The sequence below is a fragment of the Microtus oregoni genome, unplaced genomic scaffold, assembly GCF_018167655.1.
Source record: "Microtus oregoni isolate MIOR12 unplaced genomic scaffold, Mior012 000091F_ref0000469, whole genome shotgun sequence".
Classification (NCBI taxonomy): domain Eukaryota; kingdom Metazoa; phylum Chordata; class Mammalia; order Rodentia; family Cricetidae; genus Microtus; species Microtus oregoni.
In genome coordinates this window covers 2,850,198-2,863,714 of record NW_024544600.1, presented here as the reverse complement: position 1 = coordinate 2,863,714, position 13,517 = coordinate 2,850,198, and the positions used below count along the sequence as shown (strand labels likewise).

At 46.3% G+C, this 13,517-nt stretch overlaps 1 protein-coding gene across 1 annotated transcript; it reads right to left on the bottom strand.

Annotated features, from left to right (window-relative positions):
• Positions 1 to 115: 115 nt before the first annotated feature.
• Klhl10 (kelch like family member 10) lies at positions 116 to 12,992 on the bottom strand. Its single transcript, XM_041644110.1, has 5 exons — positions 12,799 to 12,992; positions 7,590 to 8,079; positions 6,128 to 6,745; positions 632 to 781; positions 116 to 490 (listed from the first exon to the last, which is right to left on the bottom strand). Exons 1-5 carry the CDS (start codon positions 12,990 to 12,992, stop codon positions 116 to 118), a joined length of 1,827 nt encoding a protein of 608 aa, XP_041500044.1.
• Positions 12,993 to 13,517: the final 525 nt, after the last annotated feature.

Genomic DNA, 13,517 nt, shown 5'->3' with positions numbered 1-13,517 from the left:
GCTTCCCTTAAGTTGAACATTTTCCAGTACTCTTACAAGTTTAAACACTGCATTTATTTAAAAAAAAAGAATTAATTCTTATTGCTTAGACTTTTTATTAGCTAAATGAAGAGGCTCATACAGGTAGGGTACTTGTGGAAGCGGAATACTTTACTTCATCTCGCAGTGCTAATCCTGTGAAGTTGTCCCGCCTAGCTGCATACTCCCCAACATTGGCCAGCCCTGGCACCACGCAGCAACTCAGGGCACTGCGGTATATGCTCATGTCGTGGGCGTCATACCACTCGTCCGTCTTTTCATCATAACACTCCACATTAAAGGTGGTGGTAAAGCCATTAAAGCCGCCCACCACAAACAAGAGGTCGTCCACTACCTCGATACCAAAATTGCTACGAGGATTAAACATAGTGGGGATTGTGCGCCACGTATTAGCCACTGGACTGTAGGCTTCTGCACTCCTCAGTCGATTAGCTCCATCAAAGCCACCTACCTGTGAAGAGCAAAAGAGACAAGGTTGACTGCTATCCATTGCTTCTGTTTACCGAGGAATGCTCGCTAATGACAGGCTGAGCCTCTTTGCTATTAGAAAGTCTTAAGGGTGCCATTTTATCATGATACAATGGAAACTCACTGCGTATACATGTTCCCCGTAAGCAATTACACCTATTCCGCTCCTCCTGCTCCTCATGGGTGCAATGACTGTCCACTGATTGCTCTCAGTGTTGTACACTTCTGCTGTAAACAGGCATTCGTTTCCATTAAACCCACCACATATGTAGACCTGTGAGGAGAGAATTCAGGATCGTTAAGTTATACTGAGGCGTACACAGAAGATAACAAGGCGAGGACTTTCAAGTTTTTGGAGAGCTGTCTTCTAAGCGTGTGGAGAGGACATAGCAGCTGTCCCAGCCCAAAACTTAGCCTGTGCTGGATGCTCTCCAAGTTGCAGGCCAGCTGGTAGACGTGATCAGGGACAAGTTGTGTATTATTTTATGTGTATGAGCGTTTTGCCTGCAAGTTTGTACACCACGTGTATGCAATGTCAGTGAAGGCTGGGGATCCCCTGGGATTAGAGTTAACAGTTGTGACTTACCATGTGGGTACTTACAATTGAACCCAGATCTTCTGGAAGAACAGCCAATGTTCTTACTCTCTGAGCCAACTCTCCAGCCCCTCCATGTGCTTTTTTTTACTTTTTTGTTTGTTTCTTTTGCAATAAAGTCTCACTTTTACTATATAGCCCTGGTTGCCCTGAAACTCCCTATGTAGACCAGGTGGGCCTCCCTGCCTCAGCCTCCTGAGTTTAAAAGCCTGTGCCACCACACCATCTTTCCCTGTCCTCTTTTTCCCCCAATCACATTTGTATGCATGCATGCACCTGTGCCATGTCACACATGTGGAGGTCAGAGGACAGCTTGCTGGAGTCAGTTCCTTCCTCTCATCTCTCCTAGGTAACAAGGGTGGAAGTCGGGTTATCAGATTTAATAGCAAATGCCTTTATCCACTGGACCATCTCAAAGGCCCAGGGGGCACTTTTTGAAAGATTTATTTGCTTATGGATGTTTTGCCCATATGCCTGTCTATATAACATATGTGTGTCATGTCCTCAGAGGCCAGAAGGTGTTAACTTTCCTTGGAACTGGAGTTACAGACTGTTAAGCTGCCAGGTGGGTGTTGAAATCTAATTGGAGTCTTCTGGAAGAACAGCCATTGCTCTTAACCACTGAGCCATCTCTCTAGTCCCCCAGGGGACATTTTTAATGCCAGTCTATCCATTATCCTCTCTCTATGTGCATGGATTCTGTGTGTACATGAATGTGTGGGGATGCCAGTATGTATGTATGCATACGAAGGCCAGAAGTCCTCAGGAACCATCCATTTTTTCGCATGGATATTGTATGTGTATGGATGTGCACATGCATGCATGAGTGTCTCTGCATTTGCTGTGATGCACATTTTGAGGTCAGAAGACAACTGCTTCAGACTGATTCTCTCCCACTGTTGCTTCTGGATTGAACTCAAGTCAGGCTTGGTGGCAAGCTCCTTTACCTGCTGGGCCCTCCGCATGGCGCTGCCCTTCTCTTAGTTTCAACCTATTTATTTCTGTATGTGTGTGCGTGTGTGCCTGTGTACCTGCTTATCTGTATTTACACCGTGTGTATATAGGTCCTTGCAGAGGTCAGAAGAGGGCATCAGATCCCCCGGAACTGGAATTACAGGTGGTTGTGAGTTGCCAGTGGTCCTCTGCAAGAAAAGCTCTGAGCTGCTGAACCTTCTTTTCAGGTCCCCAGCTTCTTTGGTGGGTGGGTTGTTCTAAGACATGGTTTACTCACTGCCCTGGAACTTGCCAAGTAGGTTAGGCTAGTTGGTTTTTCATAGAACAGAGAGCCGCTTGTTTCTGCCTCCCCAGCACTGAGATTACAAGCAGATGGATACGTGTGCTGAGGATCTAACTTGACAAGGCAAACACTTTACCAATTAAGCCATCCTCCCACCTACATGTTTTTTTTTGTTGTTGTTGTTTTGTTTTGTTTTTTGGGTTTTTATGTTTTTGTTTTGTTTTTGAAGATAGGGTCCCATTTACCCCAGGCCCATGTGCCACCACCATACCTGCTGTGACTTGGTGCTGGAAATTGAAGCCAGGGCTTCCATTTGCTAGGCAACTATCTCTACCAACTGAGCTAAACCCCAGTTACGTGCATTGTTTTCTTATGTGTTGCTTTATTTTGTTCTGAGACGGCATTGCCTCACTGTGTAGCCCTAACTGGCCTGGAACTCACTGTGTAAACCAGACTGGCCTGGAACTCAGAAATTTGCCTGCCTTGGCCTCTAGAATGCTGGTTTAAGGTGTGCACTGCCACGCCCTGCTATACATTGTATTTTATTGTTTGGGATTTGGTTGTTTGTTTTTGTGGTTGTTTATTTTGTTTTTCAAGACAGGGTTTCTCTGTGTCACAGAGCTGGCTGTCTAGAACTCTCTTTTTAGACCAGGCTGGCCTTAAACTCACAGAGATCTGCCTGCTTCTGCCTCCCAAGTGCTGGGATTAAAGGCATGCGCCATCACTGCCCAGCTGGTTTGGTTTTTTGAAGAAGGGTCTCACTTTGTAACCCAGCCTGGAGCTCTGTAGACCAGGCTGGCGTCAAACTCACAGACAGGAGTCTGCCTCTGCCTCCTGAGTGCTGAGATTAAAGGTGTGTGCCTGGCCGGGCGGTGGTGGCGCACGCCTTTAATCCCAGCACTCGGGAGGCAGAGGCAGGCGGATCTCTGGGAGTTCGAGGCCAGCCTGGTCTACAAGAGCTAGTTCCAGGACAGGCACCAAAAAGCTACAGAGAAACCCTGTCTCGAAAAACCAAAAAAAAAAAAAAAAAAAAAAAAGAAAAAAGAAAGAAAAAGTAAAGGTGTGTGCCACCATGCCTGCTACATTGTGCTTTAATAAACAAAAATTATACATTTATAAATAGCCACTTAGTAACTTGAGAAGAAGAGCACAGTCAGCCCTGTGCACCTCAGGTTCCATACATCCATGATCAGAACTAGGACTGCAGATTCTGGGGAGGGGCTGTGGGTAATAGCGCTTGTCGCTGAGTGACACCCTAAATGCAATCCCAGGTCCCGCGTGCTGGAAAGGAAAGTGTCCTCTGACCGCCACACTTGCGTGGTGTCACATGTGTGCCCATGCACACAAAGCATTAGATCATTACAGGAGATGTTGGGGAGGGCTGGAAAGATGGTTCAGTGGGCGAAGGAGCTTGCGCTGCATGGTGGGAGGAAAAATCTGACTTCTGCAAGTTGTCCTCTGACCTCCACACGTACACCATAGGAGTTTACACACACACTAAATACAAATTTAGTTGAAAAAGAAGGTAGGTGGCGCACACCTTTAATCCCAGCAGAGGCAGGTGAATCTCTTGAGTTCGAGGCCAGCCTGGTCTACACAGTGAGTTCCAGGAACAATCAGGGCTACACAGAGAAATGCGTCTAAAAAGAAAGAAAAAAACTTAAAAAGTATGTTTGTGGGGCTGGGGAGATGGCTCAGTGTTTAAGAGCACTGGCTGCTCTTCCAGAGGACCCAGGTTCAATTCCCAGCAACCACATGGCAGCTCACAGCTGTCTGTAACTCCAGTTCCAGAGGATTTCATATGGACATACATGCAAACAAAACATCAATGCACACGATAAAAATAAATTTAAAAAAAATTTTGTATGCATGCACACATCTGTGTGTCTGTGAGCCCTCATAAGCCAGAGGGAGATGTTGGCTCCCCTGGAGCTGGAATTAAAAGAATTTGTAAGGGGGAGGATACAGGGGCAGGGTGGGAGGACAGAAGGGAGGGGGAACTATGGTTGGTACGTAAAATGAATTAAAAAAATTAAAAGTTACAAGCTACCCGTTTCACATGGGTGCTGGGAACTGAACTTGGGCCCTTTACAAGAGCAACAAGTGCTCTTAACCACTGAGCCATCTCTTCAGGCCCAATCCCCCATGAAAAGAAAAACCTTAAGAAAATATTGCCAAGGGAGGGGATGGTGCATGCTTTTAATCGCAGCACTCTGGAGGCAGAGGCAGGTGGATCTCTGAGTTTGAGGACAGCCTGGTCTACAAAGTGAGTTCCAGGTCAGCCAGGGCTACACAGAGAAACCCTGTCTCAAATCAAACAAAATATATATATATATATATATATATATATATATATATATATATATGAGGGAAGTTACAGCAAGGCGATCACTGAAGCTTCAAGGCTAGCCTTGGCTACAGAGTGAGACCCTGTCTTAAAAAAAAAATTGTCGGGGGCTGGAGAGATGGCTCAGAGGTTAAGAGCATTGCCTGCTCTTCCAAAGGTCCTGAGTTCAATTCCCAGCAACCACATGGTGGCTCACAACCATCTATAATGGGGTTTGGTGCCCTCTGCTGGCCTGCAGGCATACACACAGACAGAATATTGTATACATAATAAATAAATAAATATTAAAAAAAATTGTCAATCAAGGTGGGGTATGCTTTTAATCTCAGCACTCAGGCATCAGAGGCAGGAGGACCTTTGGGAATGCCAGGCTCTCAGGAGTACGGAGGCCCATCTCTAAACAAATGGAGGCGAGGGAGCGCTCAGCAGATTATCGCACTTGTTGTTTTGTTTGAGCTTTTTTATTGCTGTCCTGGGCCTCACAGTGTGGATGAGGCTGGCCTCAAGCTCAGAGGTACACCTGCCTCTGTTTAGTGCTGGAATTAAAGGCGTGCACCATGCACCACCGTGACCAAGCTACACTTGCTACTCTTGCAGAGGACTCAGAGTTTGATTCCCAGCACCCACATGGTGGCTCACTAACTATCCATAAGTCTTTAATTCCAGGGGACTCCCTCTTCTGTCCTCCCTGAGCACCAGACATACATATGATGCATATACATACATGCAGGCAAAACATTCATATACATAATAATTTTTTTATATCTAGTAAAAATAAAACTGGCTAGCGAGATGGCATTATGTGTAATGGCACTTGTCACCAAACCTGAAGACCTGTTTGATCTCTGGGCCCCACCTGGTAGAAGGAATCTACTCTTACATGTTGTTCTCTGACCCCCACAAATGCTCATGTTATGCCCCCAGAAAATTTAATTTAAAATAAGTTAAATATATGTACTGAAAATGGATAGATTTTTTTCTCATAGATATCTAAAAAAATACAGTAAACAATTTGCTTAGCATTTACATAATGTCAAGTATTACAGGCAATCTGGAGATGATTCAAGTATATGGGAGGAAATTATACAACAGTTTTTCTCTGAGATAGAGTCTTCCTGTTTAGCCCCCAGCTTGCCTTGAACTCTGTGTAGCCCAGACCGGCCTTAAACTCATAGCAATCTTCCTGTCTTAGGCTCCCAAGAGCTAGGTTTATGGGTGTGTGTCCCCACACCCAACTGCTCACAGGCTATACACAGGCACCATATCATGTTATATGAGACTCAAGCGTCTGGATGCGGCTGTGTACGGGGGACTGTCATCCAAGCTTCAGTGGATACCGAAAGACAGCTGTACTGCCTTGTAAGTACTGCCATTGTGTCTTCCAGCCTCATCCCAAAAGGAAGAAGAGTATCCATCCTCCCCTGCTGTCCTGGTTCTTTACCTTCCCATAGAGTGTTGTAGCGCTTGCGTCGCTCCGCTGCTCGTGCATGGGGGCAATGAGCGTCCACTGGTTGGTCTCTGGCTCGTATCGTTCTGCAGTGTTGAGACGCACATAGCCATCAAACCCTCCCATGGCGTAGATGAAATTGCTGAGGACTGTCACGCTGACGTAGCAACGTCTAGAGTGCATAGGGGCCACTTGGTGCCAAGTTTTCTTCACAGGGTCAAAACGCTTAACACTATTAAAGTAGTCTACGCTATCAAACCCCCCGATGATATAAACGTAGCCTTTCAAGTAGGCTGCCCCATGGTAGGCTCGAGGACTTTCTTCCTCACAAGTGACATTCACCCATCTGTCTGCTCGAGCATCGTATGCCTCAATAGCATTGGTGGGGCTCCCGCCACTCCAGCCACCAATAGCAAATAGAATGGCGTAGGGCAGGCGGGGCCTGGTGAGTGGGTTGGTGAAGTCAGAATTGGAGGGTCCGTTCATGTTCAGGTCATACATGGCCTTTAGGGCATTTATGATGACTGGCTTACATTCTTCACTGTCTTTGACATAGTCGTTCATCTTAACATTATTCATGAAGTACTCGGCATGCATTAGGGCCAGGCGAACCTAAGAAGAATAAAATACAGAAATTCATTCCTTTGAGGCAAGGCTGTCTGCAAGTCCCATCTCTCTAAGCCCCACTTTCTGAAAGAGCAGCAAGTGCTCTTAACCTCTGAGCCATATTCCAAGTCCCTTTGTTTGCTTTTTTTTTTTTTTTTAATTCTTTTTGGTTTTTCGAGACAGGGTTTCTCTGTGGCTTTGGGACCTGTCCTGGAACTAGCTCTTGTAGACCAGGCTGGTCTCGAACTCACAGAGATCCGCCTGCCTCTGCCTCCCGAGTGCTGGGATTAAAGGCGTGCGCCACCACCGCCCGGCCCCTTTGTTTGCTTTTTAATAATGTGTATTTGTCTTGAGGAGGTGGTATACATACAGAGACATGAGCTAGTCAGAAGGCACCCGAGGGTAACAATTACACATTCCTTGGCCACTGGGTAGAGCTTTCCAACCAAAAGAAGCCGTATAATTGTCCAGAAATTAAATATAGCTGTATGTAAAACAGTAGATAGGATCAAGTGACTACCACTGTATGCCACTCTTGTGACTTAGTTCCTGTCTCTTGTGACTTAGTTCCTGTTCGGTGTGGGGAGTGTAGCAAATGGAAAGAGGGTGAGAGACCTTTTAGAACTCTGTGGAATCCCCTGCTGCTCCCCCCCCCCCCCCCCCCCGCATCAAGAGGGAATTTAACGAAAGCAACATCAAGGGAAGAGAAAACTGCAAACTTCAGAGAGAAGCAGGAGATGCCTCTCATGAAGCGTTGGCACAACCCTGGGCTCTGTGGCTCTTAGGGATGGTCCCTCTGGATAAACGAACGCGAGCAACTAAGCCTTTGCAAAGAATATCTAAACTTGACCTTAGGAAGCAAAACTGAAATATGTTGCTTCCTATTTTGAGGGTCGTGAGAAATCCACTTTAAAATGGCCTCAAATACAGCGTCCTCCTGCTTCACGTTGAGCTCATCTTTCTCGATGATGTCCTTGAGTTCAGTGACCGAGAGCTCCAGAAACTCCGCTGAGACTTTCACCATCTCCTCGAAGTTGTGCAGGATGAACATGTAGGCCTTCTGCCTCAGCTCCGGGCAGTAGTAGTAGTCCGTGAACTTGCAGATGCCGATGCAGTTATCCAGACACAGCTCCGACTTGAGGAACTCGCAACAACCCCTAACAATGCCCATGATGTTAAACTGGTCGGCAGCAGCCAGCAGCCTCTCCACGTTGTCAGGGGTGATTGGCACGGTACGAGTGTACGCATACTCAATAATTAGCTTCATCATGTCGGGGGAAATACCGGGAATGTTGTAAACCTTCTTCTCCGTGTTGTTCCAGCCACTTGTAAACAAAGCTCTGGGAGGGAAAAAAAACCAAAGACGAGAGAAATTAGCAGCACAGAAACAGTCTGCTCCTGGTGGCCACTCTCACCCCACCCTGGCCCCTTCGCTTTCAGAGGGCTTGGACACACTCCCAGTGTTGCCCAGTGAGTATGTTGGAACTAGACTGGCCTGAGGGAGTGCAGTGAAGAATGGCTCTATACAGTGGGTGTGAAAAGAATTTTCCAGGAACCTCCTGCAGTCTGTCTTTACCTTCTTTTTTCCAGGTGTGTGTGTGTGTGTGTGTGTGTGTGTGTGTGTGTATGCAGGTATACTAGCCTGTGCTGGTATATCAATGCTATAGATCAATGTTGACTGTCTTTGCTACGTATGTACGTATGTATGTATGTACGTATGTATGTATGTACGTATGTATGTACGTACGTACGTATGTATGTATGTATGTATGTATGTATATTTTTTGTTTTTGAGACACGGGTCTCACACTGGAGCTCACTGTTTTGACTAGACCGGCTAGCCAGCAAACCCCAGGATCACCCTATCTCTTCCTCCCAATGTTAGAATTACAAGTATGTGCCACTCAGCTTGGCTTTTATATGGTTTCTGGGGATCTGAATTCAGGCCTCCCTGCTTGGGCAGCAAACACTTACCCACTGACTCATTCCCCCAGCCTACCACCCTTGTTTCGTTTACAGTTTCTGGATGGAGAAAGTGAGCTCTAGAGTGAAAATAAGACCAAGACTCTGTTATGGTCTGGAGAAATGCCTCAGGAGTTGCTCTTGCACAGGACCCAAGTTCAATTCCCAACACCCACACGGTGGCTCACAACCATGTATAGCTCCAGTTCCAGGGAATTCAGTGCCTTCTGATCTCTGCAGGCATCGGGCATGTACATGGTGCACATACATACACACGGACAAAACATTTATACGCATAAAATAAAAAATAATTAAAAAATAAAGACCCGGGTCCCAGAGGATAGAGATGACCCAGCAATATGAGTACTTGTTGCTCTTGCAGAGTCCCAGCACCTACGTGGTGGCTCATAACCATTCTAACTTCCTTTTTAGGGACTCTGTAGCCTTCTGCTGGCCTCCACAAGCACCAGGCCCACAAGTGATACACAGGCCTATGTGCAGACAAAACATTCATACACACAAAATTAAATCTAAATCTGCCTCGACCCGCTGCCCACCAAATCTCCCATGTGACTGAACAACCCTGCTCAGCCCCGGAGCCATCCTTACAAAGCTTACATAGCCCGCATCGCCCTTGCATTCAAAACCTTCCCCTGACTTGTTAAGAGGGAAATGCTAGGTCTTTACTAAGAACTACAAGAACTGGTGAGCTCTGAGTATCTCCCATCTTCCCTGTCCTCTGTCCTCAGGGCTTCTTACATATTGTTTGTGTCCTGGAGCTAATTCCACCTCCTAACTTGAGTTCCCTCTCCCTGGAGGTCCCCAAGATAATTCAAGTATCGCCTTGTCAGCAAAGTCTTCTCTGACCATCTTTTTTTTAAAATTAAGTTTATTTATATGTTTGTATGTGTGTATGTGGAGTGTTTGTGTGGAGGTCAGGGAACATGTGAGGGTTGGTGCTCTCTTCCTACCATGTAGAATCCAGGGATTGAACCTAGGTCATCATGCTGAGCAGCAAGTACCTTTACTAGTGCGTCATCTTCTGGTCCCTGACAGTCATATATATGTATACATATACACACACACATACATATACATACACTCATATACATATACATACACATATATACACACATATATAAATCTTACAAAAATATATGCATATTAAAAAAATTTATATGTGTATTGACCTACTTGGTGGTGCACACCTTTAATCCCAGGATTCTGTAGGCAGAGACAGGGAGATTTCTGAATTCAAGGCCATCCTGGACAAGTTCCAGAAAGGCCAGAGCTACATAAAAACTGTCTCAAAAAACAAAAAGCAAAACAAAACAACAAAAAAAAAGAAGAAGAAAGAAAGAAAAAAAAAGAGAGAAAGTAAGCCTCGTGAGGACAGGAACATTCATCTCTTTATTTTCTTCCCAATCCTCAGAATACTGCCAGTCAGAAAATAAGCAACAAATGATCAGAGCTATGTGTTTGGTTCTCTGTGTGACTAAGTACATTTCTGGGTATTGAATCAAACAGAACGTATATGTGTATGATACACACATACACACACGCACACACACACACACACACACACACACACACACATGTATTTTTCCCCCTAAGAGGCTTAAGGACAGTGGGCTTAGGCTTCAAATTCTTCCTCAGGACTGTGGCTTGCCAGCCTACAGCCTCTGTCAAATGCAATTTAACAACCTTAGCTGTCTTGGAACTAGTTCTTGTAGACCAGGCTAGTCTCGAACTCACAGAGATCCACCTGTCTCTGCCTCCTGAGTGCTGGGATGAAAGGTGTGTGCCACTACCACCTGGCAATTCATTTTTTTTTAAAGGCAGGGCCTTACCTATGTAGCCCTGGAACTCCCTATGTAGACCTGGAACTCTCTATGTAGACCAGGCTGGCCTAGAATTCTCAGAGATCTGCCTGTCTCTACCTCCCAAGTGCCCTGTTTGGCCCTTCTTGACATAAAGGCAAGGTTGAGCAGTTGCAAGAAAGTATATGGCCTGTGGAGCTTAAGATATTTTACTGTCTTGGGGCTGGAGAGGTGGCTCTTTTCCAGAGACACAGGGTTCAAGCCCAGCCATCAACATGGTAGCTGACAGCAGTCTGTAACCCCAGTCCCACGGGATCCAATACCCTTATGGTCTTTTCAGGCACTTCATGCATGGGGCGCAGACAGACAGACAGACATGCAGGCAAATATCCATAAACAAAATAAATGAACAAATGCAATTTTTAAAAAAACATTTACTATCTTATTTTTTTGTTGTTTTAGCTTTGTTTTTTTGTTTGTTTTGTTTTTAAAGACAGATTCTCACTCCGTGCCCAGGCTGGCCTTGAACTACTGATCCTCCTGCCTCAGCCTCTCCAGTTCTGGGATTACAGGTATGAGCCTGGTTTATGGTCTTTTCGTAGCTTCTGTTCTAGAGGAGAGAATCCGGCATGGCCAACTTTTTAACATTGCAATGCCACATTGTCATCTACAAACCTTTTTAAAAATTTACTATGTATATAGTGTTCTGGGCACCAGATCTCATTATAGATGGTTGTGAACCACCATGTGGTTGCTGGGAATTGAACTCAGGACTCCGAACAGCAGTCAGTTCTCTTAACCTCCGAGCCATCTCTCCAGCCCTCATCTACAAACCTTGTACTTGAGGACAACTCAAACCAGTTTCAAACAAACCAACCCAAAGTCCGAGGGCTGGGGCAATGGTTCTCGGTTAAGTCCTCACAGTGCTCTTGGAGAGGACCTGAGTTCAGTCCCCAGCACCTGTGTCACCTGCCTGACTCCAGTGCCAGAACACACACAGGCATGCAAGATATGTATCTATACATAAAGTCTTTTGTTGTTGTTTTATTGTTTGTTTGGTTTGGTTTCTTTGGGTAGCCCTGGCAGTCCTAGAGCTTGCTCTATAGATCAGGCTGGCCTCAAACTCAGAGATCTGCCCGCCTTGGCCTCCCAAATGCTAGGATCAAAAGTGTGCACCAACCACCGCCTCGTGGCTTTTTTTTTTTCCAAGTCCTCAAAGTTTTAAGTTTTTGACCTGTAAGCCCTGGAGTGGCCCCTCAGCTGAATAGAGATTCTTTTTAGGGTAATGGTTGGGGTTTTGTTAATCAGGCAACTGAGACAGTTGTAACTGAGACAGAGTCTTGTCTGTAGCTCAGGCTGGCCTAGAACTTATGTAGCTTGGTTGAACTTGAATTCATCTTGGTGCCTTGACCTCCTGAGAGCTGACATTCCAGATGGGCGGCACAATGCCTAGCTCTCCTCCTCCAGTCCTTTTGTTGTCATTGTGATTTTGAGACAGACCCTCACTAAGTATCCTAGGCAGGCTTTGAATGGTTTTATTGTTGTTATTGGTGGGTGGTGGTCTGTTTGAGAACTGGGGCTTGAACCCAGGGCGTAGTGCATGCTGGACAACAAACCTTCTACTATTGAACCAAATCCCCAGACCCCAAGGCCTTGAACTTTTGATCCTCTTGTCTCAGCCTCTGAGTAAATGTGATTATAGGCCTGTACCACCGTGCTGGGCTTGAATAAGAACTTTTAGCAAAAAATGACTATATTTCTCATGTTTTCATTGGGACCAAGTACATTTTTTTCAGCTTATAAACAAAAGAACATATGCACCCCCTGAGTTAAGAATTTCAACCCAAACTCCTTTTCTTTTGAAAATATTTCCTGGGTACTTACTCCCCCCTCATCCCCTCCCCATCCCCTGTATTCTTACTATTGACCTTCCTGATTTCAGTGATCTCTACTGGGCCTGGGCTGGGAGTCATATCACCTAGGTTAAGTGCAGAATCCACAGGCGTCCAACTCGAAGTTGGTTGACGTGAGGATCAAAGAGAAAAGCCCCTGACTTGCCAGATATTGGCTGAAGCCCAGTTTAAAACACATCAAGAAGCAGAGAGAGGCTCTGGCCCCAGCTGGGATTGCTTAGAAGGCAGCATAGCCAGGCTCCAAGGAGCCCAGAGCTTCAGTAGCCCTACATTTAAGATGGGAAATGGGAAACTGAGAAGCAGATGACAAAGCCTCAAGCGGAGCCCTGACTCCCCTTGGGCTTAGCTCGGGCCCCTGTTGTACCTAAAGTAGGAGCTGCAGCTACAGAGGATGTTCTTGTGGGCATTGAACTCCAAGCCATTGACTTTGATGACCACATCGCAGAGCTTGCCCTCGAGTCGAAGCTCGTTGAAGATCTCACAGGTCATCGCACTCATCTTCCTCTCCATGTGAGGCTGGTGGAACCGGGTGGAGGCCGCCGTGTTCTCCATCTCCATGGCACCTTGGGACCAGGGGAGAGAGGCTGCTCTCCTGGGGTGTTGGGGAGGGTTCTGGGGGGCCCCTTTAGCCAGCTGTCGCTCTTTTTCCCTACTACATCTTTCATATAGGTACCATCCGGCAGCCCAAGTTCCAGAATCCTGAGCAGTGAGATCACTCAGGATTGTGCTCTCAGGTTCTGGAACCTCTCCTACCCCTTCTTCTGCCTCCCCCTCCCCCAGGGACATACACACAGACCACCCCACACCTCCTTCCTTGCCCTCAGACCTAAGGCAGACCTGTGGCCACCAACACAACTGAGGCTTTATTGAGTGTACCTTCCTGTTGCGTTTTCAGGTCGATTCCACATCCCTGCAGCATCCTTCCCCAACTCCCACTGGGCTCCTCGTGTGCAGAGCCAGAAGCAAAGCTGACTAAATGTCAGGCTGGTCTTCTAGACCCTGAGGTGGCTTAATTTGCTTAGTGATGAGGAGGGGCCCAGTTAGGAAAGTGTCTCCTGGGTGCATCCCTAGTCCAAAAGGCAT

Excerpts from the sequence above, each read along its gene's own strand:
- Klhl10 (XM_041644110.1), bottom strand. The coding sequence starts at position 12,992 with ATGGAGATGGAGAACACGGCGGCCTCCACCCGGTTCCACCAGCCTCAC. Across the intron at positions 8,080-12,798 it reads AGCTGCAGCTCCTACTTTAG|AGCTTTGTTTACAAGTGGCT; the intron begins GTACAACAGGGG and ends TTTCCCTCCCAG. Across the intron at positions 782-6,127 it reads CTACAACACTCTATGGGAAG|GTCTACATATGTGGTGGGTT; the intron begins GTAAAGAACCAG and ends CTCTCCTCACAG.